The sequence below is a fragment of the Phyllopteryx taeniolatus genome, chromosome 5, assembly GCF_024500385.1.
Source record: "Phyllopteryx taeniolatus isolate TA_2022b chromosome 5, UOR_Ptae_1.2, whole genome shotgun sequence".
Taxonomy (NCBI): domain Eukaryota; kingdom Metazoa; phylum Chordata; class Actinopteri; order Syngnathiformes; family Syngnathidae; genus Phyllopteryx; species Phyllopteryx taeniolatus.
The window spans coordinates 17,523,718-17,549,731 of record NC_084506.1 but is presented as its reverse complement, the minus strand read 5'-3'; the positions used below and the strand labels follow the sequence as shown (position 1 = coordinate 17,549,731).

The following is a 26,014-nucleotide window of genomic DNA, read 5'->3' as shown; positions in this document are numbered from 1 at the left end:
TGGCAAAATGTATATAAAACCTCAATATAAAAATAAGAATTAATAAATTGTTACCATGTATGAATATATCAGGATTCTTCAAACTCCCTTTACTACAGTACTGATCCAGATTTCACAGCATTTAGCATAAAAAAAAAAAAAGAAATGGGGGGGGGGGGGAAACATTATGAAAATCTTATTAGAAACACTGCGATTGGCTGGCAACCAGTTCAGGGTGTACCCCGCCTCCTGGCCGATGATAGCTGGGAAAGGCTCCAGCACGCCCGCGACCCTAGTGAGGAGAAGCGGCTCAGAAAATGGATGGATGGATTATTAGAAACAGGTTATTTACGTTGCATATACACTAGAATTTCTATCCTCAGACCAATAGTTTGCAGGTAAAAGTACATTTCCATAAATGGGCAACCCAAATGACTCGCACTGATTGCTCCCATGTCTTGAAATAAACCATGTCTTGGTGAGGTTTGCACAAAAATAAATAGCAGTGTTGCTCCTGCACTATTGCAGACCACTAAACTGAAGACTCCACAGTCACCATGACAACTCCTGAGATTCTAGTCTCCTTATTGTAAACTGCTGTGCCATCAAAATGATTTACTGCAAAAGAAATGATTACATTGTTGCGAACATAGCAGTGAGGGATTTAAACCCTTACATACTGTTCAGGTCAAATTTGGCTCGTTTTGACATTTGACAGCAATAAAAATACCCTAATTATCATTCCTTCTCCTCGAAATTCAATGAATTTTCCTGAAGTGACTCAAATAACACAAAAATGAAAATATTTGAAAAAAAGAGTGGAGTTTGACCCGTGTCTACTAAAATAGATTTTAGATTTCAATGTGTGTTAAATCAAGGAAAAAGGTGAGAATGGTGAAACTGTGCATGCCTTAAATATGTGTATTTTTTATGGGACAGTGGTAACAGTGTTCAAGAGGGAGCTTGAAACAGTCGTGAGAACTGTCTGTTTATTCGCCACATTTGCACAGGAAGAAACACGCACTTACATGTTTAAAGCGTCACGGGGGAATCTCAAAACAGTGAAAGAGTAAAGCTGCAAGAATGAGCAAACATACTAAATACTAAAAACTGCTGATCGTAGATGTTTTTTTAATCTAAAAATCAGTGGTGTAAAACATTAAAAAATACTTTTTCTACATTTTCTCTGAAACACTAATTATGGGTTAATAATCCATTTCACAATGTTATACATTTTGAAAAGATCTTTAGTCCATAATTTCATGGAGACAATTATTATACAATATTCTTCTATTATGAGTCAAAACTGACCCAGATCATAATTTGTGTGCGTGGAAAATGAACAGCACGTAAGGGTTAAAAGGTGCAACCTGTGGGGAAATAGCAACAAACAAATGTGTTTATGTGCTTTACCTTGTGAAAGAACCAGCACCTCTGCTCTCAGGAATCTTTTTTTTTTTTTTTTTTTTTTCTCCTTTCTTTTTCCTCCATGAAAAGGATAATGTGCTGCTGAGGAAGCAAACAAGGGCCGACCTCAGATTGAGCACAATAATGTAAAGCAGCTGCTCGCTCTTCTGGAACTCGCCATGACCCTTCGCCTGGCTCTGAACACGACGGAGGCAGCAAGAATGTAACATGGGGTGATGACCTGTTTCTAACAGTAGCACAGCACTCCATGTCTGACTCGCCCGCGCCACGCTGTGCATGTACAGTAAGTGCCAAGATGCTGAGAAGCAATGAAAGTGCAGAGTGATGTGTGTTTTTATAGGCTCTGCTGAGTGTAATGTATGTTTGTCTATCCTAATGCTGGGACGGTGTAATGTATGTCAAACAATTTAGGGATTAATGGTCTGCACAGACGTCATAAAATCATCACTTGTTGCACTCTCCATTTTTCTGAAATGACCCATGTCAAATAACGCCATTGTGCTTTCTTTTCATCGTGAAAGTGATGCCGAAATAACTTGTATGTTGAAGTAGAAAATCAATTGAGGAGTTCCAAACGCAAAAGCTGACATAATGGCTGAACGCAGCCTCCCCGTGGGTTTTTGTTCTAGTTCTTGGAAAGATTGAAAGACTTGCACCAGAGGACCTCAGGAAACGCGAGGTATGCTGGAATGAAAAGAGCAGGTCAGTTCTGAGGTTCGGGGTTTGAACCTTAGCTCTGGCCTTCCTGGAAACGAGTTTGCATGTTCTCACCATGATTGCGTAGGCTTTCTAAACCTTTGTCTATACAGCGAATGACTGGCGATCATTCCAGGGTGTAAATCAGCTAAAATAGATTAGCATTTTCCTATATTGCCAAAAGGCCGAGCTGGCTCTATCTTGAATGTATTAATAGTAAGTTTGAAAATTGAGACAAATGTGCTTTTTTAATTTAGAGGCCAAGCAAAGAATCTGAAGAAAACCAATTGAGTTGTCCTACATGTTTTTATAGTATGATTTATGCTACGTGTAAATGTTTTGGATACTTATCTGGCACCCAACAAATATAATGATTGTAAAACAAAAACCAGTCAATCACTACATAATGGGTGTAGAGAACAACATTTTCCCAATCATCAACCAACCACTATGTCATAACCACAGTATTGAAAAGCTGTTGATCTCACTCGCCACCGGTGTCATTTTGAATTTCTTGGTTGAACCAACCAGTCGAGACGAGACCATTTTTGAATAATTAATGAAGCTGCATTTCCAGTGAGACTTAAAAATTTGAACCATTCACACGAGTCGTAAAAAGTGTTTTTTAAGGGGCATGCTTGATGGCCGTTTCACTCTAAGTCATGATCTGCATTAAAGCCCACAACTGTAGCGGGAGAAAAACAGATGGAGGCCTTTTACTCACTGAACCTGTCCTCTGTGTGCATAATGAGAATCAGACAAGCGTTCAAACCATAACACACAAATCTCCGTTCATTATTAATGGCAGATTAGCCTCCTTATTAAGGGTAAGGCGGGAACCGGGGGACAACTTGAACAGAAGGGGAACGGAGTGTGCAAAAATGTTACCAGATGACAAGCAGCCACTTACACTACCCAGGTTGTCAGGGGTAACCGGCTTCCGGATGGAACTAAAGGCAAGCAGAAGCCACGAGGAGACCAGGCGGTTTTAAAGTTGAGGTCCCAAGGGCTTGCTACTCTCCATTCCCTTTGATACTGTAAACACCATGTGAAAAAGCGCTCCTTTTTAAGGCAGTCTGGGAAAAATGTCAGTGTGGTTACACCAACTTTGCATGTTTTATGTATCCCACAATCTAAACACAACTGACAAGCATTATTTTATTTTTTTTACTCCAGAAGCCATCAGGTGGCAATGAACGCTTCAGCGTGTTATGATAAAGTCCAGTAAAATGGGTAATTGTTGGGTTTTATACAGTGGCGGGTGAGCAGTACAATACAGACATAGAGATGCAAAGTTTTATAAGTGACTCGGTAAGTTGCAGTAATATTAATCGTTCTTCGCAAAGTATAAAGAATACAGTATAAGTGAGTACTGTTATATTGTCTGTCTACAAGTGTTGCTCCATCGTTTGTTTAAATATCATTTCCATAACGGATAATAAGGTAACAGCAATGCTAGTTTCTTTAGCCCATCTAAGGTGTTTTGCATTGTGTGTTACCGTGAAACTAGCAAACATTCCTACTTTAAAGTTGTGTGGATGTTTAAATACAGTATAATAACAGTAATTCTCTGTTTGATGTTTAGTTTAACCAAATTAAACTCTACCAAATTGCTGCTTGATGTTAAGTGAGTTGAATTTGCTGTCAATATCTAGCACTCGTATCACAAATGTTTGCTCACAAGTCCAATAAAAAATTTTAAAATGGCACAGCGACTGTTTATTTAACCAATCAGATTTCAAATTCATCCTCACAGACCAACTAGCTGGCCCTCGAAGACGTCAGCATTTTTCTGTCCTCTGCTGGTTATCGCAAAATTTGTTCATGTCAACTTTGACTAACAATAATGATGCATTTCGTTTACATATTTATGTTTTCGTCAAGTTTTTAGATAAATATTGCTTCTTAATTCCTCCAGACGCTGTACGTGGCACAGTTGCGTGCTGCTATATTGCGTTTTTGTATAGTACTGATGATTTCCATAATTGCGACATTATAGTGGTAGTATTAAGAGGTGGATTAAGTGGGGTAAATCCCCACGGAAGGCCCTAGTACCAAATCAAAAGCACGGCCTGCCACTGCTTTAATGAGAATTGTAACCAGATCGTTTGGTAAAACTGCACTACTTACTGCATGACCGCACCTGAAAATGGTTCCCAAACAAGACAAAGAATGCTACTGACTAGATTAATTGCTAAATTGGTCAACAACATGTATATATAACAATCCTCCCTGTGTGCTGCATCTCCACTTACTCCTCTAACATGAGGCTTCTGCATATTTCACGGTGTTTAGCACTGGCTGCATGCCCTAAAAGCAAATATTGCTACGAAGACCGCGAGAAGTGAGATGTCTGCCCTTATTCACTGAGTGATTAATGGTGTGTGTTGCTGTAAAATGCTCCGCCGGGGCCGAGCTGTGGGCTTTGTTGTAAAAGAGATTACCTGTTGGCGCGGGGCTTGGAAACGAGGAAATACACAAGCTAAGACTGGATGTAATCCATGTCCATAAAAGTCGACGAACGCAGGTGACTCTAATGAGGCCTGAGTCATTAACCGCAGTGCAAACACTGAAAGGCCCGCGCTGATGTCTCAATTTATCATTTCCTAAAGCCATACGAAAGCACATTAAACCTTTTAATCCTGTTTATCATCTCACTTGGGGCATTGAATGGCTTCCAAGAAGACAAATCATGCAGTGAAGTTCAAAATTAAGACTTATAGGCATAGGCGATAGATAATGTATGGATAACTAGATTGATGGATTAATGGCTAGCTAGCTAGCTTGATAGATAGATATGAAAAAAATTTATCTGTAGTGGTGTTTTTAAACCCACAAATTAATAAAAGTCATAGTTTCAACAAAACTGATACTTTCAATAAAATTCACAATTCCTAATTTATATACATCCAAGATAAATATCATGCCTGTAGGCGTAGGGAGTTCTTCATGGGCACAGTTTGACCTTATTCTATGGGGATAACTGATTCAACTAGTCTCTCTCAACGAATTGTGTTCTACTTTTGAGGAAACACTGTACTGTTTCTCAACCTGTACAACTTTTTTTATTCTACTTTCGGTGACTAAAAATGGAGAGTGGTTAACGTGCATTTGTTAAATCAGGGGGTAGGCAAAATTTTGTGCTGAAGGGTACATTTGATTTTTAAAAAGGACGGATGTGGCAGATGAGCATGTTAGATTTGTGCTTTCAGTACTTTTTTTTTTGCAAAAAGGTATCTGTACTTCTGCTTAAGTACAGCGTGTGAAAACGTTTGCCACCTCTGACAGACTGTTGCATTAAATGTCAGCACAAATAGTCTTTACTTTAAAGCCATAATGTTACCGCTGCACTTTCAGCCCTTCCATGTGGAAGCGCCAATTTGCCAACTACTAGTCCACAAATAGAAACTCAATAACCCCTAAAGTGAGACCAAATGACGCTCCTGTTTATTTACATTGGTATTATTTACACTAGTGTCTGACTGCAGGGGATCCAGTGTAAAAAAATAAAAAATAAATAAAAAAATTAATAAATAAACTGCTAAATAAATCATCCGAGTGACCTAATGGGACAAGCCAAATGTCACAACATCAACAACAGTGTCTGACTGGAAACCGCTGCGCAAAACTGATGACTTACTGTAGGAGAAGGTGAGGCGAGGTGTGACGTCATGCTCCGTAGCAGCCAAGCAGAGAAAAATAACAAGAAAAAGAGTGCAGACAGGGAAACAGAGGCGGGCCATACTCATTGTCCACATTATCTCCTGAGGACAGGCAGTCAACTGTTTGCCTTTCACGTATTGGTGGAATTCATCAAGTTTCTTTTTTTTTTAAAGCCCTGTTTATTTTCTTTCTACCTCACTTCCCCCCTTGAGGATCAAGGCGCCTTGAAAGGAAGCTCTATGCTGTTCGTGGCACACCCTGGTGTTGGCAAGTGATGCTGGTTTGCGGGGACGGCCTGCACCTTAGCCTTGTCCGCTCCGTCTCCATGCGTACACAACAACGAAGGTTCATTCCCTTTGAGAACTGCGGAGAAGGAAACAGAAACATTTGAATTAGTGAGCAACAAGGGCTAATTTGTGGTTTTATCGATTAAGCATCAATAAACTGTTTCAGGCCCACCCTCCCACTAATTATTATCTAGTAAGTTAAATTACCAAGGAAGTTGCATTGTCCTTATTTGTTTATTACTTTGCATATTTGCATCCATATGGTATTGGCTAAACAACAGGCGTCAAACTCAAGACCCGTGGCCCAGAACCAGCCCGCCACATCATTTTACAAGGCCCACTAAAGCAAGTAAATTCTGCCTACTTTGGTTTTCTTGCTAAATGGATTTGCTCCTTTAACTCATTCACACTGCCTCTGGCAACTATACAGTATACACTACCGGTTACGTTTTAGAGCACCCCAATTTTTCCAGCAGTTTTTAAAATTGAAATTTATGCAGTTGAATTTATCATTTTACTCTGATATGAAAGCACATAACAGATCAACTATTCAAGTTACAAAATAAATTATGAAATAAATCTACAAAAAAAATTATTCTAAACCTTGGGCCACTATAACAGCTGAACACACTTGTGGCATTATCTCTAAGTGGAAGTCAAATATTCTTCAGAAAATTCTTCCCAACTCTGTTGTGGAAATTCCAATAACTGTGTGGCACTTGTAGGTTAAGTTGCTTTCACTCTTTTGTCCAGTTTAAAGTTAAAATCTGGAGACTGTGGCTTTTGATGAGTCAAATGCTTTAGAACACGCCAATTTGTTCCTTTTTTTATTTTTTTTTATTGAAAGTCAAGTAGTTCTAAGTGGTTAACTTCTTGAGGAAAAAACTACACCATTACCCCAAACTGAAAAATAATATACATTTCAGAATAATACAAAAAGGCCCATTCCTAATATGTAATATGATAGCCCCAGCATATTTATCGTTTTTTGTTGTTGTTGTTTTTTATGATGAGTAACTAGTTTCGGAGAGAAGTCAAGGTAATATCATGGCAAGCCACATAAAATGTGCCTCTCCACATATGTGGAGAGCCAGATTTGGCCCGCAGGCTTCGAGTCAAGCTGCCATTCTCATCACACGCAACAGATGCGAGGTCATACTGCTACCACTTCCTTCTCAGAGGGCTACTAAAGTAATATAACTGCTGTGATAAGTTTCAGAATACTACAGATGGTAAAACATGGCTACAGGGTGCTTATAAGGTCAGGGTCATTTGATAGAGTCATCTGCTGACTGCTTTATGCCACCAGTGGCGCTTATCTGCGTATCTGAATCGCTCCTACCTGCTCTTTTGTGCACCTCAACGCAGAGACAAGAAATCTGCAAATTCTGGGAAATGTTTGCTGATCTCAACGTAAAATGGTTTCACTCAGATAAGAGTGAAACACACAACACAGCATTGGCATTCTTTTGGTTGCACATTGTTGAGGGATAAGAGACTGTGCAAACACAGCGGTACTTCGACTTACGAGTGACCCAATTTACGAGTTTTTGGACGATTTTCTGGCTTGTATTGCGAGTAATGAGTTGAGATACGACTGCTAGATGGCGGAAGCAAACTTCACAACAGGCAGCAGTTTGAAAAATAGTGAACAACTCCTGACAATAGATGCCACGTGTGCTTGTTTCAAGCTGTTTATTGCCACTCCCAGTTTAAGTTTACTGTAAAACTAAACATAAAACAAACAGAATTACACATCGTGTATTTAATCAAATCACATACTGTAATTTCTAGTGTATAATGCGCACCCATGTTAATACGCACCCCCAAAGTTGACCTCAAAATTATAATGCGCACTATTGACTTTTGACAATTTTTTTGGGGGGGGGGGGGGGAGTGCGCATTATACATGAGAAATTATGGTAAATTTGCCTAATGGAAGTCCACTACATTAATGCTAACACACAATTGAGAATTATAGAGGGGGCTAACAAAACTAGCATCGATGTTGGATCCTAGCTTCATCTTCTTTTTTTTTGTACCCCGCCTCCTGCCCGATGATAGCTGGGATAGGCTCCAGCACGCCCTCGACCCTAGTGAGGAGAAGCGGCTCAGAAAATGGATGGATGGATGTATTATTCAGTATGTGCGTATGGATGTATGTATTATACTGGCCCCTGGTGCACACACCAGAAGGAGCAGAACAATTTCCAAATGTTGGTATTTTTTAATGATTTATTTGAGTTACAAGCATAGTCACGGAACGAATGAACCTCTTAAGTCAAGGTACCACTGTTCATTATAGCCACTGATTCTAGTTGTCTGCTATGTTTGTCCACAACTCCTACACCAGTAATGGACTTACAAGGCAATTCACACACGTTGATTAACTGGCAGCAGTTGGATGTGGAAGGAAATTCAATACACATATCCCAGTTACAACTGCAAACACACCATTACAGCGGCCTCAGGGAGGCCCTAATTAAATGCAACTGACAGGAGATTTGGTTTTTGGCGAGACGTGACGATCGATAGCGAAAGGCGAGCGAGCAAAGAAGCTATTCTGGGGGTACTATGAGACGCAAACACAGACATTTCCACGTCTGAAGCGGAAGATGATATTGGTGATATAGTGCAGCGGAGAGTCCGGCTAGGGAGACACAGACGTTACACAGGCATCAATAAACACTGATAAACTAACTGTTCAAGAAAAGTTTTATTTTTTTTTTTTTAAACAATATTTGGTTAAAATTATAGACATTTTTATCACAACTGCAAGGCGCAACGGCATTATCAAGTATCGGTGAGTAGTCAAATGCAAGTACTATAGTCCCACCCAGTCTAAAAAAAAAAATTTAAAAAGTGGTATTGGTGCATCGCTACTTTTGAGAGGAGAGCTGGAGTCAGCCAAAGAGCGAACAAGGATCCCTCTGACAGCATAACAATCTATATGCAACTCTGCACTCCCGCATCATGCATAAACTGAATCATCCCTTTCACTCTCCACACAGGCTTGATAGTGTGCTCGGCTATAGATGACGCTGGCCCGTCTTCGATGCCACCCTATATAGACCCTCCACGAACACCAACATCTGCCTAATCGGTTCGACATAGGGATATTTTACACCACCAAACAAAAATGTCACAAAAAGTATAGGCAGTGTATATACTAGAAGTATTGTATATACTAGTAGATACACAGTATATGCACGATACTACTAGTAAGAGTTTTTGGGGTTGGTTCCCCCAGAAAAAACAAAAAGAAAAAAAAAAAATAATAAATTAAGAAGAATTTGGAGAAAAAAATAAATAAATCCCCAAAGCTGCAAATATGCAGGGGGTCCACTGTGTTTTTAGATAAATTTTTACATTTCATAAATGCAATTCAATACCAATGTGTGATACTTTAGAGAGGCACAGGTATGTTATTTGTCCAATTGAGGTCACCATTAACACACTCTACACAAGCATATGCCTATTAAAGCTGTGTGCTCTGCTTGAGTGACATGAACAACATGTCAACATGTAAACATGTGAACAGACGATTTCCTGCCTTAAGCATTGGCACCATTCCTCACACTCACGGTCCTGGCAATGTAGTCAGCGAAAAGCATTATGGGAACCCGAAATTCATTGCAGTGATGTTTGTAACTACAGCACTATAGAAAATCAAGCTAAATGTTACTCTTTACTTGCATGTGCTCCTGTCGATATGGTTATGAGCATGTACATTAGCTATTCATCGGGCTAAGGTTGGTATTTGTGTATTTATTTAATAAAACTCTGTCTTTGATTTGTGTTGCAGTGGCTTTCCGATAATGTTCTTTGTATTCTTAAGCAATTTGGTGTTTTACCAAATGTTTGAGTTGAGATTACTCAGTAAGGAGCCCGAGAGACGTTATGTGAGCCATTCCTGCCATATTAAAATCCTATCACCAATAAAAAAAAGCTGCACCAGAAATATGCAGGTGAGTAATTGCACTACACTGACCTATAAAAAATAAATAAATAAATCTGCGATGCTCTGAATTAGCAATAAGTGAATTGCAATATAGTGAGGGATTAATGTAACTCATTACATTATATTTTCTTACTGCATGTAATCACTGTATGTTTTGAGTGTTATTTTTCTCATCAAAAAACACATTACAAGCATTTTTCTTGGGTTTTTGGAGGAGGCTGGAATGGCGTAAAATGGCATTTACATTCATTTCAGTGGGGAAAGATGATTTGACATACAAATGTTTTGAGTTACGACCGTGGTCACAGAACAAATTACATTCGTATCTCAAGGCACCACTGCATTAAGTTAAGCCTACCAAGTTTTGTTCAGGCCAGTTTTTTTTTTTTAAATAATTCTGTTGCACCAAAAAAATAAATCAATGCCTGATTTTCATGAGGCCATTTTATGTAAATTTAAGTTACTTTTGTCAGCTTCAGTGATTTTTCATTATTGAACGGAAGGGCGCAAAAAAAATTATTTGCATGTGTAAATGATATGTACTATATGTAGAACTAGAAACCTATGAAAATATGTAGAACTAGAAACCAGTGAAAAAAGACATCACCATCTTCAACTTTCAAGCAACACCGGTCACTATTGATTAACCGAAAACTACTCAGTCAGTCACCAGGGACTGACAGCATTAGGTTTGACAGTCTGCGTGGAGAAATGTGTTGCAAGGGTGGGGAGCGGTGTGCGAAGTCTAAAAAAAGACATGGGCGTGAATCCCCAATTAGCTCAGATCTGATTCATTAACACATGTGGCTCTGATGAAGAAAACTCCGGACATTTGACAGCTATCAACGGAAAGCTCTCAGAATAACAAGCTCAGTCTTTGGAACTCCCATTAGCATGTCTTTCATAGAAAATGATAACAAATATTTTTACATTATCTATCTTGTGTGGTAACAATATGGTGATGTCCCAAGAGGAAATGAACATTATATTCACCCAAACAGGGTAAACTCCCAGCAGTAACTGCCAGCACTTCCTGAAAGGCAGCTGCTGCTATCCCATTGTAAAACGATCAGTTTACAATATATTTATCACACGGTGAGGACGCACCAATGAGAGTACAACTTATGGTGAGTATTAAAAATATCTTAATAAATTATTTTATTATTAAAAATATTTATTATTTATTTTAAAAGGATTGTTTTTAAAATTTACTTCTTTCCTACAACCCCCATTTATCTAATTACCAATTTCTCTTTCTTCTATATTATCAATTCTCCTCAATCAAATTAACACAACCATAACCCATATATCATAAATAAATATTAATTCCATAACAATACATAAACAAAAAAACCCCAAACAACACAAAAACTAACAACAAACAAAAAAAAACCAAAACCCAAACCAACCACCCCACACCCCCCACCACCAACCACCCCACCCCCCCCACCCCCACAACCACCCCCCACCCCACCCCAACCCCAACCCACACCCACAAACACCCCACCCCCCACCCCCCCACCCACCCCCACCACCCCCCCCACACACCCCCCCCCCCCACCCCCCCACCCCAACCCCCCCACCCCACCCCCCCCACCCCCACCCACCCCCCACCCCCACCCCACCCCCCCCCCCCCACCCCCCCCAAAACAAAAAACCAAAACCCCAAAACAAAAACCCCCCCCCCACCCCCAACCAAAAAAAAACCACCCACAAAACAAAAAAAAAAACCCCCACCCCACCCCCCCCCCTCCCAAATTTTTTAAAAGCCCCCCACCCCCCCCACCTAATATTTAAAATTTTTCCCCCTTTAACCCCCAATCGTCTGTAATGCGCCTTTACGCTGGTTTGGACAAAATATTAGGTACAGTCGTGTTTTGTGCTGGCAATTTCTGTGTGTGCAAGTTATGCAGCGAGCAAATGTTATTACTGTATGTTTTTATACAGTATGCTGCAGTTAAGTGCATTTTTCCTTGCGAAAACCACATTAAAAAGTGTATTTTGGGTGTTTTTTTGCGGGGGGGCTGTCACAGATTAATGGCCTTTCCATTCATTTCAATGGGGAAAGATCATTTGAGATACGTGTGGTGACAGAACAAATTAAACTTGTATCACAAGGCACCACTGCACAAGAAACACCCACGCCCGAGGCAGAACAACTGATCATTTGTTGTACACTCGCGGACACACAGTCACCCACGCAGCCTCACAAAATATAAAACATCTAGTGTTATAGTAACACTCCCTTATAAATACGGTGCTTTTCTGGGGTAACAAAGGAACAGGTCAGCGAGAGGCTGCAGGTGTGGCCCCTTTGAGTGTGCCTGTGAGTACATGACTAATATTTGACACCCTTGTAAGTCTCGCATTCTGTCTCGGATTGGTTGTTTTCCTCGAGCATGTTGTTTTCACGCAAATCAATTTAGAGCAGAGGTCACCAACGTGGTGGTGACCCGCGGGCCTGTTCTAAAAATAGCTCACTAGTCACTAGTGATGGGACATTGTGATTTTCGAGGAATGTTGTACAAGTGATCATTGGAAAATGTAAACACTGGCATAGATTTATATAAATAAAGTGTTGATTTTTATGTCTGCCAATTATTGTGAGAAATCATTAAAACCATTAGTGTCATCACATAAAGGTCATCTGGGCAAATTTGTTATTTCAGAAGTGTGTGTCAAATTGGTACCCAGGAAGTAGCTCTCAGTTTCAAAAACGTTGGTGACCCCTGATTTAGATGCACAAGATGGAGTCAGTTTTGTTTTTTTTCCCCCCACAGATCATTTTACTTATGTACTCCCGTCTACGAGGTCATACTAACAGTTTTAACAAATACGACAAAAACTGTTTGTTTTTTTTAACTGCAAACTCCCTCGTTATGTTCCCTAGTAAGAGCGGACCTTCAATTGGGTAAATTCCCAGTTTATTCATGTTAATTCCCATGGAAAGTTTCCATCTTTGAAAATCCCCAGAATTTTGCAACACTACCTATAAGGCGAGGCTTGAGTGACGTGCACAGTGTAGATGGACCAAGAGACTGATTCTAAAGGGCGAGTCGTGCGGGGGTGTTCATGTGTTTCTGCTCCATTACAACCATCGCTCACGTTATTTGTCAACTGCTCCAACACTGACGTATGAGTCACATCGATCGTAGTGTTTACATCAACTGGTTCCTCATCAGGGCATCAGTGGTACCTTGATTTACAAGTGCCTCAACTTGCAAGTTTTTTCTTTTTTTTCTTTTTGAGCTTCAGATAGCAGACCATCAGTGAGATTACAACCAGGGATTAGACAATGGAAAAAGAATAATCGCATGCAGAACTGAACCAAATTTATTTTCTTTTTTTTCCTCTGGAAACATGTCTTAAGAGTAATGCAAAAGCATTTCCATACAATCAGGTCAAAGGCAATTATGGAGCAATTTGGAGGTAATCCTAAAATTGTCCCATTATCCTGTGCGCTTTTGCAAAGTTCAACTGTAGCCTCCATGCTAATACACACCAAAAACCTCTGAGCTCAAACGGTTTCTTCACTGAATCGTAGCAAAACGATTATCATGGCAAGATTAGACCTAATAACCTGGAATTAAATCATTTTACAAATCCCTCTCAAGAGTGAGCAAGAAAGTTCCTTCAGTTTCAATGGCCCTCTCAATTTTTTAGCACCACTTTGAAAACGGCAAAGAAAGTAGTGAAGTCTTTTAAGTGTTTAAAAACTCCTGCTATCCCATCCATCCCTTTGTTAATACCACTTATCCTCACTAGCCTATCCCAGCTGACTTTGGGCTAGAGGGGGGCTACACCTTCAAGTGGTGGCCAGCCTCCATATCCCATGAATAGAAATGTAAAGTTAGCATTTCTGATTCAGGAAGTGAGGCGTCGGAAGAAAGAACATATTCCTCCCGACCCATTTTAAGTCCAATCCCCAGACCCTAAGCGTAATTAATAGCTCGTTTCCCCCCGAATGAATCATACAGCAGTAATTATGACCATATGCTATCCCAAAGACTTTTAATTGGCTCATTAAAATCTTATTTAACTCCATAACAGAGACGGGGACAGTTTGAACTGAAGGTTCAGGGGAGTTAACTTCATCAAGCTCGCTTCTCCACAGGGACACGTGACAATCAAGCAGAGGTTGTGAAGACGATCACGGCACAACATCCTGAATTTCAAGCAGCATTGACAAAATTGTGTCAAATGCAGCTGTGAAGGAGAATGGGTATATTTTATCACCTGTCTCTGAAAACTGATACAAGTGGCGGGTGGCGGAAGTGCAAATATCCTTAATGATTTTTCATTTCATTCCTCGGAGCAAATTTCAGTAACAGATGTGGAGCAGGCAGAAGGAGTTCACTGATGAAATGTAAAATACCTATGGACTGTTTTTGCTATTAGGGCCCCAAGTTGGTGAAAGAAGAGCGACGGCGAGAGAAAAGTGCAATAAAAGAAAATAAATGAAAAAGGTCAAACACTATAGTAGTCTGCTCACAAATGCAATGTGAAGCAAAATTGTTGATAACTTTAATAATTCTACACCAAATATTTGAGAAATAATTAGTTACTGCCTCAGTACAGTTCAGTTGTATTTAACTTTTTAGTACGGTGCATCTGCATTTAATAGTTAAGAAACTATTTTTTTTTTTTACTTTTATCTAGGTACAATTTTTATTTCACTTTTATATGCAATGCAATTAAATGAAAACTTTAATGACATTTTTATTTTTATTTTCCTGTTTCAAAGCACAGTGTCAATGTTAAAAATGATGATACAGTGACTTACATTAATATTACAACCCCAATTCCAATGAAGTTGGGACGTTGTGTTAAACAAATAAAAACAGAATACAATGATTTGCAAATCATGTTCAACCTATATTTAATTGAATACACTACAAAGACAAGATAGTTAGTGTTCAAACTGATAAACTATTGTTTTTAGCAAATCATTAACTTAGAATTTTATGGCTGCAACACATTCCAAAAAAGCTGGGACAGGTGGCAAAAAAGTTGAGGAATGCTCATCAAACACCTGTTTGGAACATCCCACAGGTGAACAGGCTAATTGGGAACAGGTGGGTGCCATGATTGGGTATAAAAAGGAGCTTCCCTGAATTGCTCAGTCATTTACAAGCAAAGGTGGGGTGAGGTTGACCTCTTTTTGAACAAGTGCATGAGAAAATAGACAAACAGCTTATGGACAATGTTCCTCAATGTACAATTGCAAGGAATTTAGGGATTTCATCATCTACGGTCCATATCATCATCAAAAGGTTAAGAGAATCTGGAGAAATCACTGCATGTAAGCAGCAAGGCCGAAAACCAACATTGAATGCCCGTGACCTTCGATCCCTCAGGCGGCACTGCATCAAAAACCGACATCAATGTCTAAAGAATATCACCACATGGGCTCAGGAACAATTCAGAAAACCAATGTCAGTAAATACAGTTCAGCACTACATCCGTAAGTGCAACTTGAAACTCTACTATGCAAAGCAAAAGCCATTTATCAACAAAACCCAGAAACGCCGCCGGCTTCTCTGGGCCCGAGCTCATCTAAGATGGACTGATGCAAAGTGGCAAAGTGTTCTGTGCTCCGACGAGTCCACATTTCAAATTGTTTTGGGAAATTGTGGACGTCGTGTCCTCCGGGCCAGAGAGGAAAAGAACCCTCCGGACTGTTATGGACGCAAAATTCAAAAGCCAGCATCTGTGATGGTATGGGGCTGTGTTAGTGCCAATGGCATAGGTAACTTACACATCTGTGAAGGCACCATTAATGCTGAAAGGTACATACAGGTTTTGGAGAAATGTGCTGCCATCCAAGCAACGTCTTTTTCATGGGCGCCCCTGCTTATTTCAGCAAGACAGTGCCAAACCAAATTCTGCACATGTTACAAGAGCGTGGCTTCGTAGTAAAAGAGTGCGGGTACGAGACTGGCCTGCCTGCAGTCCAGACCTGTCTCCTTTTGAACATGTGTGGCGTATTATGAAGCGTAAAATACGACAACAGAGACCCCGGACTGTTGAACAGCTGAAGCTGTACATCAAGCAAGAATGGGAAAGAATTCCACCTACAAAGCTTCAACCATTCGTGTCCTCAGTTCCCAAACATTTATTGAATGTTGTTAAAAGAAAAGGTGATGTAACACAGCAGTAAACATGACCCTGTCCCAGGTTTTTTGGAAACTATTGCAGCCATAAAATTCCAAGTTCATGATTATTTGCTAAAAACAATAAAGTTGATCACTTTGAACATTAAGTATCTTGTCTTTGTAGTGTATTCAATTAAATATAGGTTGAACACGATTTGCAAATCATTGTATTCTGTTTTGATTTATGTTTAACACAACATCCCAACTTCATTGGGGTTATAAATGCACGTTTCTGATGAACACTCACGACACTACTGTAGTTTAAAGTTGGTCATGATGCTGGTATTTGAAGCGCAAAGTGTTTTTAGGTCGTACTTTGTGTAAGAAGTTTTAAAACCACCTGCATACATGATCAACCAAAGCGGGTTACACGCACCAGTAATCAGGCTGAATTAGATTTTTTGTTTTTTCCAAACTTCATATCTAAGTCAGCACATGTCTGATTCTCAGATGCCTCTAAAAGATTATCATGAACAATTATCGTGTGGTGTGGAGTATGTTAAGAGTGATTTTTCCTCCCCGATTTGCTCGAAAAACAGTCACACCAACACTTGCGACCTGTTCAATAGTTACCATCACCAATCCTTCCACCCAGCCACAGACTCGGTTATTGTGAATCGAGGAGCAACTGATTGTCTTAAGTGTTTGTAAAACATGTCTCACAAGTCATTCGCCACGATAAAAATGACAAGGAAAAGCATTGCAACCACATTGTAGTTACCAGATCAGCTAGCAGTTAGCCTAGCTTCTTCTTTCTTCTTTGTAGTTTCCAGTAGTGTGGCTGCCTCTCACAGGTCAGTATTGGTACTTGACAGACGTCTGGTTTGGGGGCGGACACCCACGATTAACTGAGAAGATATTTTATGTGTTCGGTGACAGCGGTTTTCGTTTGCTATTTACTACCTTTAATTACTTTCACCATTATGCCATTCGAGGGCAAACCTGATTTGCACGTTGGATCGGATCAACAACCATTTGGTATGAGTCCTGTGTTTCGTTAACGTGTTCACACATGATCAAAAGAGTCTCATCCAGGGGGATAAATAATGAACTATAGTTGGATTCTAGTAAACCAAAGGGTACTTGTCTGAGAGGGCCTTAAAATTCTTGATGCCTTTCAACTAGCACAAGCTTCACAACTTACACTGATTTAACTTTGGTTTTCGTCTGACTTTTTGTCTGGATAAAATAAAAATAAAAATAAAAATAAAAAAAAAAAACACCTGAGAGTAACTAATCCAACCACGGTACTTTGTGCACTTTTGTTGCTAGCAAGCAAGTAAAGGTCCCTGTCAAAATGCATCAGATTAAACCTAAACTCGGATTAAAAACTCTGGCATGAAATTGGCATGAGTCATTATCCAGTAACACAGTTGTGACACAGTTGTGTGAAAAGTGATCCAGCCATCGGAGGCTGACTGAGCTGAAATGACCTATTCAATGACCAGCGGCTGTTTGGAGAAAAATAAGAAGGGGACTCCCGAATCTTTCAGAGTTGTTGTTACTTAATAGCTTCCTCACACATACAGTAAATTAGTGAAAAAATGTTTGCAATGCAGCTCCTAACAGACATGGGGGGCTCAATGACATTTATGGCAAGCCCGCAGGTTCTTATGAGTCTTTTTATTGCCTTGAAGGGTTGAACCATGATCCCTTTGTTGCAAAAGCCAGATTTGGACACGACTGCACATATTTACCTTGTTAATCCCTTTCCAAGCGCATGCAAAACAGAAGTGTAACATGTGCTGATGAATCTGCCACGGCCTGCAAATGGATGTTAAAAAACTCAAAGTGGCTGCAAGGAAAATATTCCACCACTGGCCATCATGAAAAAGCCCAAGAAAAGAGCGTCGCTGCTCTCAGCACAATCAAACTCACCTTGAAGAGGATAGTGCGGCAATGTTTGGAAGTGACATTTGTGAGGACGTTCACATGTCCAAGTATCCTAGCGAGACGGAAAAGCCCATTAGAGTGGGCTGTGATGAGATGCACAGATGAGCTTGTCATAAGAGTCTTTTCCATTTGCCGTTTCCATTACCCAAATGGAGAAAACACTTTCGGAATCTATCAGAAGTCGGCTGACTTTATGTTGACTTTAAGGAAAATCTTTCTATATTTGTGTGTGTCATTGCACTTTTGGGCCTTGGATTGTACTTTGTGAAACTTTAGATACATTTTCAATACGCTCCCGGTGGCAATGGTAGCCCCATTTCAGGCCCCCGTGGACAAAACGGGATGGTTGTGAGACAACACGGGGAGATGGGATGGCTTGACGGAACGTGACAAACATCAGGGGCTGCATCAGAAGTGAACTGTCATCCGTGGTAAACCGCAGGCCGAAACGTAGTGCGCCTTTGAGCCTCCGAGACTCAGAAGCCACATCACCTCACAGCCTGTCATGGACACCTGATATGGCATGAGAGAATTTTGCAAAGACAGCCTTATACAGTGCAGCAAATGTAGCATATTCTGATTGCTGACCTGGACTATTTTTGGAGAGAAAGAAAAAGATACACAGGTATCAACTGCACAGAACAGTGTTTTGAGATATCAGAGATCTTTGTTTTTGTGAAGGGTCACGTGTGTGCCAGGTGGAACTCTTAAGTAGGTCAGGCCTGTTGAAACTCTCCCACTTTGAACGTCTCCGCTTGTTTACCTTATAAACCCATTTACCGGAGTGGAATATTGACAGTGATGGAGGCGGTGCTGACGAAAGGATGATCTCAATATGTGACCTCACAGTCACACCTGACAACATTAAGCACTCCTGCTAATAAGATAATTCTGCCAATACTACATTTATTTGCTCATTGAGTGTACAAAAGTCAAACTAAATCTGTGTCAAACAGGTAATACATGTTTATTTATATATGCAGTTTTTCTGCTTAATCCAATCCTAATTTCCGAGTTTAAAATGTCAAAAGCACAAGTTAAGTCCTCCTTCTTTATTTCATATTCAGACTACATTGAATTCACTTTGTGGGAGAAGGCAGTCTCCTTTATGTGGGGTCTGTGAGTGGGCCAGCCGCCCCCCACATTCACTGACCTCACTTAGTAAGGATCAATAGCGGGGATGCGCATTCCTCCGTCTTCTGGAGTCACACTCAGGCCTTGGCATCCCAGTCATCTGAGCCCTTGTGTGAATCTTTTAGTAGACAGATATGTAGAGTGAATTCCAATCATTGATATCCAGAATCCCGGACGACCAGATGTGACCCGTGAGGCCCGCCTATCAGGAAAACCATACGGGGCAGATGAGTTGTTGTCACTCAAGTGTGCCCCTCAATTGCCAAGGCTAATGCAGTCAAGCTAATGTTGTCAGTCAAGACAACCAAAAAGTAGCCTGCTCAACACCCTTTTCTCCTTTTCTGATTGATAATGATGAAAACTGAGAAACACGAGAATCAAACATAGTAGGTCTACTGGATGGACAAACGAGCACAAAGTCACTTTGATTAACCAGACATCTGCGATGCTAGCACACAGTCTGAGATACATAGAGATTTAGCAAAAGTGATGCGTCGGCCATCACAGATGATGCCAGCATTTATCAGTGTGTACCTTTTACACAGAACCCAGTGAAGTTTGGAGATATTGCCTCATTCTGTAATCAGGTAATGAGATTCTTCTAGCTTCTGGTATGACATGAACAACTTGCTCTCAACACGACAGGCCCGGGAGAAGTGAGTGCAGACCCCTGTCCCAGCATTACGACATTCCCTTACACACAGGTGTCATCCCACCTCTCTCCCAGCTCTAATAGTGCTTCCAAAGGCATAGTGTTGTCGGGTGATTTCACCCATCCAACTACAACTTCTCCAACTATAACAATCCATGCATTTTCTACAATGCTTTTCCTCAGCTGTGAGCTGGAGCCAACTGGCGGCTTAAGAGACAGGGTTCACCGTTGACAGGCCACCAACCAATCCCAGGGCACATATAGACAAACAACCATTCACACTCACGTTCACATCTAGGGACACTTTAGTTTTCAAAGAACTTAACACGTTTTAGGAAAGTGGGAGGAAGCCGGCTAATGGAAAATGTAGACAAACATAGATTATTTCTGTACATTTTTACATAACTGTATGTCTCACATTCGTTGACATACTTAATATTGACTCATGGCTGATTTGACTGTTGCATACGTTTGTGGTTGGCAGGATAGTTTCTGTTCAATTAAATCAATGGTGGACGAAGTCAGATGTAACATCTTCCTTGGATGTAAGACAACAATGTTAGTCAGATACAGAATAGTCCATGTTTAGTGAAAATAATAGGGTGTGACTTATAAATGTATAAAACACAAGCTCTGAGGAGTATTCTTGGAACAACCACTGTGTACTGTATGTTCCTTTTGCTATGTAGTTGTTCCTCTAAAATAATCCAGGTCTCGTAGATAGTTAGTACTTTTAATTTTAACACTGGACTACCGCAAGAAAACCCATGCAAGCACACAGGGAACAAGCAAAATCCACACAGGAAGGTCAGAGCTGAGATTCGAACCCCAGCCTCAAAACTGTTTGACGGAAGAGCTAACTACTCATCCACCAAGCTGCCCAACTATAACTATCCATCCATTTTCTGAGCCACTTATCCTCAAAAGGGTCACGGGAGTGCTGGAGCCAATCCCAGCTATCATCGGGCAGGAGGCGGGGTACACCCTGAACTGGTTGCCAGCCAATCGCAGGGCACATATAAACATACACCCATTCGCACACACACCTACGGGCAATTTAGAGTCTTCAATTAACCTACCATGCATGTTTTTGGGATGTGGGAGGAAACCGGAGTGCCCGGAGAAAACCCACGCAGCCACGGGGAGAACATGCAAACTCCACACAGGCGGGGTCGGGGATTGAACCCCTGACCTCAGAACTGTGAGGCAGACTCTCTAACCAGTCGACCACCGTGCCGCCTCAACTATAAGTAACTATAATTAATTCTTAAGTACTTTTCTTCTATTGCAAAATTCTGTATGAACTACCAATTACAGGTCAAAATGGGTATGACCTTTGGCGTTCTTCAGGGGTCAATCCTGGGACCCATTTTGTTATGACAGTGAGACATAACTCTAACAGTGTTCAAATCTAGGCTGAAAACAATTCTACTTAGGTTTACATGACAACTGAAAGTATTTTATCTTCCCTTGGCTTTTAATCTAATTAATAAATGGTTATTTTTATGTTTTACGGAATGATTTTATTTGTCTTCTTGTAATTTAATGTAACTGTAAAGCACTTTTGCCTTGTGTATTAATTGTGCTCTACAAATAAACTTGCCTTGCCTTACAGTTACAGGCAGGAGCCAAAAGTGTCATATTGATAGAGATTTTTCCACCTTGGCAGAGGTCCGCGCTCTTCTGAGTGCCATTTTAATTCCCAATGATTTTACACCCCGTTTCCTCTTTCAGTCACATTCGACACAGTCGGAAACAGAACAAAATTATGGGGCCTGCATTGATCCTCAGGCGAGATGATTTAAAGGCTGGCTGGCTGTTCTATTTAACCAGACAAGCATAATAAGTGGATTAGCAGCCTATCAGATGTAAGAGTTTAGAGCGCTAGGCTGCGGGTATATGGACAGACCTCACAACATCACACGATGAGATGATCATTGTGCAAATGCATAAATCATTTGGTGCATTCAAAATACGGTACAAAAAAGGTAATATTAAGTCCTAAAAGTTGAGAGTTATTTTCCTTGCTGTAACAATCGCACGCCAAAGCTAAGAGATTAGCGTGTGAACTTCAAAAACAGCCCTCAGAGCTGTATGTACTTTTTTATTTTGTGGCAAGAAACCCCACCCACTTGTGTGGGTTTGAGATGCAATCTCAGTTGTAAAGTGTCCACACCGCACTCCAGCCCCCTCGACCCGAGGCACGTAGGTAGAAGCTGATGTCACGGAGAGATGGCGGTGAAATTATCTGTTTCGGGAAAGTGGAGAAGCCTCACAGTGACATTTAGGCAGGTACCGCAACATGCGCTCAGACAGCTTCTCATACATGAGGTGTCAGTACAGGATGTGGACCTTGTGGCCACACCAACAGGAAGTGATGAATTATGAATCTTTTTTTTTTTTTAACTTCATACGTGATCTTGTGTGATACAAACCAAGGCAGGAAACTTTAGACAGTGGAAACTAAAGGTGACTCTATTTATAACTAGCTTTTTATTTGACTTAATTGCAACAGTGAATATAAAAAGTCTAGACACCCCTGCTCAAATGCCACATATGTAATAGAAAAAAATAAGATAAAGATAAATAATTTCTAAACTTTTTCCACAATTAATGTGGCCTGTAACCTGAACAACTCAACTGAAAAAAACATTTTCAAGAGGGAAAGTACAAATAAACAGGAAAAAAAAAAAAGTGGTCACTAAAGTGTGCACAACCTCTTCCATCCATCCATTTTCTGAGCCGCTTCTCCTCACTAGGGTCGCGGGCGTGCTGGAGCCTATCCCAGCTGTCATCGGGCAGGAGGCGGGGTACACCCTGAACTGGTTGCCAGCCAATCGCAGGGCACATAGGAACAAACAACCATTCGCACTCACAGTCATGCCTACGGGCAATTTAGAGTCCCCAATTCATGCATGTTTTTGGGATGTGGGAGGAAACCGGAGTGCCCGGAGAAAACCCACGCAGGCACGGGGAGAACATGCAAACTCCACACAGGCGGGACCGGGGATTGAACCCGGGTCCTCAGAACTGTGAGGCTGACGCTCTAACCAGTCGGCCACCGTGCCGCCTGCACAACCTCTTATAACTTGGATATAGTTGTGTTAAGAATTAACCAATGACATTCAAACTCATGTTAAATGGGAGTCAGCATATACATGCCATCATTTAACGGGCCTCTGATTAACCCCAAATAATGTTCAGATGTTCTCGTATGCATTTCTTGTTTTTTTCCCCCCTTGCTTTCTAGCAGAAGCCTGGAGGTTGTGCGCTAACACTCAGACATTCTGAACTGTTCATAATAAGGTGGTTGAAAAATCTAATGTCATTATACAAAACCTCCACATAAAAGCTTAAGTATACAAAAGCTGAGTGGTTCCCACAGGAGATTTGATGTGCACTTTACACTGTATCAGTACAATGACGTCATCAGAAGATTTCATCCTATAAGGAGCGACCACAACACAGGCCTTTTTACAGCGATAACAAAATCCACCCTAAAGCAGTCAGATTTACATCCTGTGTATCGCTAATATTCATTCACTTCAAATAGAAAGAACTGATTGTTATTTGGATCCTAAATTTATTGCTCATAACCTAGAAGGGTAAATGCTCCTCACTGCGAGTCTTTAAGTGCGCCCAGAACTGTGAGCTGGACCTGGCTGGTGGAGAAGTGCCAGAAAGAGAAAGAAAGAAGCAGACGTAAGCCCGGGAGCCACTCACACTGCACACGAAACACCGCGTCTTAAAATATCACATCTTCGAGCCGACAGGATGAATTATTCAGACATTGCTATCTTACTGTGCCTCTCTTCCAAAAACATGAGCCCTGCTGGCCTGTCTGTCAGATCTGCACTGTGTCCTTTTTCTACCGCTGGAGGCTTTTAGGGCACTGCTGTACAGGAGTGTTCCATTGTGTAGTTCCACATCCATCTCTATTTCTAGCCCTCTGAATGGAGCCTGATAACAGTAAGGAAAAAGAAATTGTGTTATACTGTTGAAAAAAGGAACACACTGTACATTATAACCTGACATCAGTGCATTTGAAGTGGAGTGAAATCCATCACAAGGACACTAGATACGATCAACAAAAGGCGTAGTGCCTTCTTCCGCTTTGGAAAAAGGAAGTGCAGAAGATTTGAGGTCTGGACTACATTACTCAAGTGCAGCAACAACACAAAAATGGACTCGTGAAACTGGACAAATTATTGAAGTAATGGATGTTTTATAGCATGTGGTGTGTTGTAGAAAAATTGCCCAAAATTTTACATGTATGTACCTCATCTATGAACCTCTTGAACACATATATTTCAGGACTTTGTAAAGTGATTTCAATAATTTCAGAGATTTGTTTCTATCCATCTATCCATCTATCCATCCATTTTCTGAGCCGCTTCTCCTCACTAGCGTCGCGGGCGTGCAGGAGCCTATCCCAGCTGTCATCGGGCAGGAGGCGGGGTGCACCTTGAACTGGTTGCCAGCCATTTGCACTCACAGTCACACCTACGGGCAATTGAGAGTTTCCAATTAATGCATGTTTTTGGGATGTGGGAGGAAACCAGAGTGCCCAGAGAAAACCCACGCAGGCACAGGGAGAACATGCAAACTCCACACAGGCGGGGCCGGGGATTGAACCCGGATCCTCAGAACTGTGAGGCTGACGCTCTAACCAGTCGTCTACCGTGCCGCCGATTTGTTTCTAAATACGCTAAATATTTGTTAATATAACTGCTGAAAACAAGCAAAGACTGAGAACTATGCAGTACTCGACTATGGACATACAGCGCTAAACTATATAATGTTTTCAGTTTTCCGGATTTTTTGGGGCGTGGCCAAAACAGCGCCAAGTGACGCACTTGGGCCCTGGCATGAGTCCCCCCTCCCCAAATATGTAAGAACTTGAGCACTTTCGTTCGCTTTGCGGTTAACCGGTGCAATTGCGACATGCAGTTAACTAGCTAATTAGTCCGACACCACGGAAATTTACTTACCATCGGATAGTCTGCGAGCGTGGCCGCTTTGGAGCGCCTCATTGTCGGCCGTGAGCGTACGCACGTCATGCAGAGAATGGCCCAGATTATTCAAAAACAGAGAGAACGGCTTGACTGTTCATGAGTTCATCTTTGATATTTTGTGATTTTGTTTTTATTTTTTATTAATCATTCAAATCTAGCAGGGTTGTTAACAACACTTCTCTGTGGTATGTCAAATTTAGAAGACGTTCTTTTATTATCACTTTACAGAGACTTTAAATAGCCGAAAATACTGACAGACTTACAGAAGTGTTTCTAAATAAGTGTGAAAACACTTTCATCGAGGGGATGATTTGGAGTTATCACCTCAATGCCTACTTGCACTGCAAAACAACCTCAGGCCTCTCATGACTTTGGCAACTCTGATTTAAAAAAAAATAAAATAAAATCTTTAAAGTGCTTGGAGGTTGAAGTTGAGCTGTTTATTACAGGCAAAAATAAACAAGAAACCGGGTGAGAATTGGACCCAGTCCATCAAGCGAGCGGGCTGAAGTGGTTGGAGCATTTGAAGGCTGTGAATCATATGCTACGGACTCAGCAGTCACGAGATCTCTCGTTGGATACGTAACAGGGATTTAGCTCCATGTCTCCTACACGAGTGCTGCACCAAAACCTTTTGCCTTCACAAAGATAACAATTTAGTAGTACAGAACTGAATACATCGTAATGACCAGTGTTAAAGATTAACGTTATCTACGTATGTACAATGTCAATTTCATAGGTTTGTTCCTTCATTCAAAATAAATTTTACCGTGCAGCACACATCTATTTCTGGTAGCAAATACCCCGTGGAGACCTTGCAGGACACATTTTTGGATGGCAAGGTGAGGGTTGCGCTCGGGGTGCTTGGGAGGTTGATAACAGGTGCACCCCGCATGCGTCCTCTTTGCACGGTTTATGGATCTTGGACGATATAATGAGATGCCAGGGACACAGCTCCTTTGCATACTTTTCGCTTCCTCAAGCAACTATCGATTCTGTATTTTATCACCTGCTCTGTAAAGCACTTTGTTTTGCTTTTTAAGTATAAATTACTATATAAATTAAGGATTGAAAATGTGCTTCCAATTGTAGGTCAAGCATCCCAGAACGAGGTTCTACTGTATCAAATATTTCCCATTTTCCAAACGTGT

General features: G+C 40.9%; 1 protein-coding gene across 5 annotated transcripts in view; it reads right to left on the bottom strand.

Moving 5' to 3' along the window:
• The window catches only part of sema4ba (sema domain, immunoglobulin domain (Ig), transmembrane domain (TM) and short cytoplasmic domain, (semaphorin) 4Ba), a 72,009-nt gene that overhangs the window by 27,240 nt on the left and 18,755 nt on the right, over positions 1 to 26,014 (bottom strand). For 4 of the 5 annotated variants that reach the window (XM_061773275.1, XM_061773271.1, XM_061773274.1 and 1 more), the window contains one exon: positions 5,744 to 6,129. In XM_061773275.1, coding sequence (XP_061629259.1) covers positions 5,744 to 5,861 — 118 coding nt within the window. In that variant the 5' untranslated portion in view covers positions 5,862 to 6,129. Of the gene's footprint in view, positions 1 to 5,743; positions 6,130 to 26,014 lie in introns of those variants that run through there. The other variant, XM_061773277.1, reaches the window with a different exon arrangement.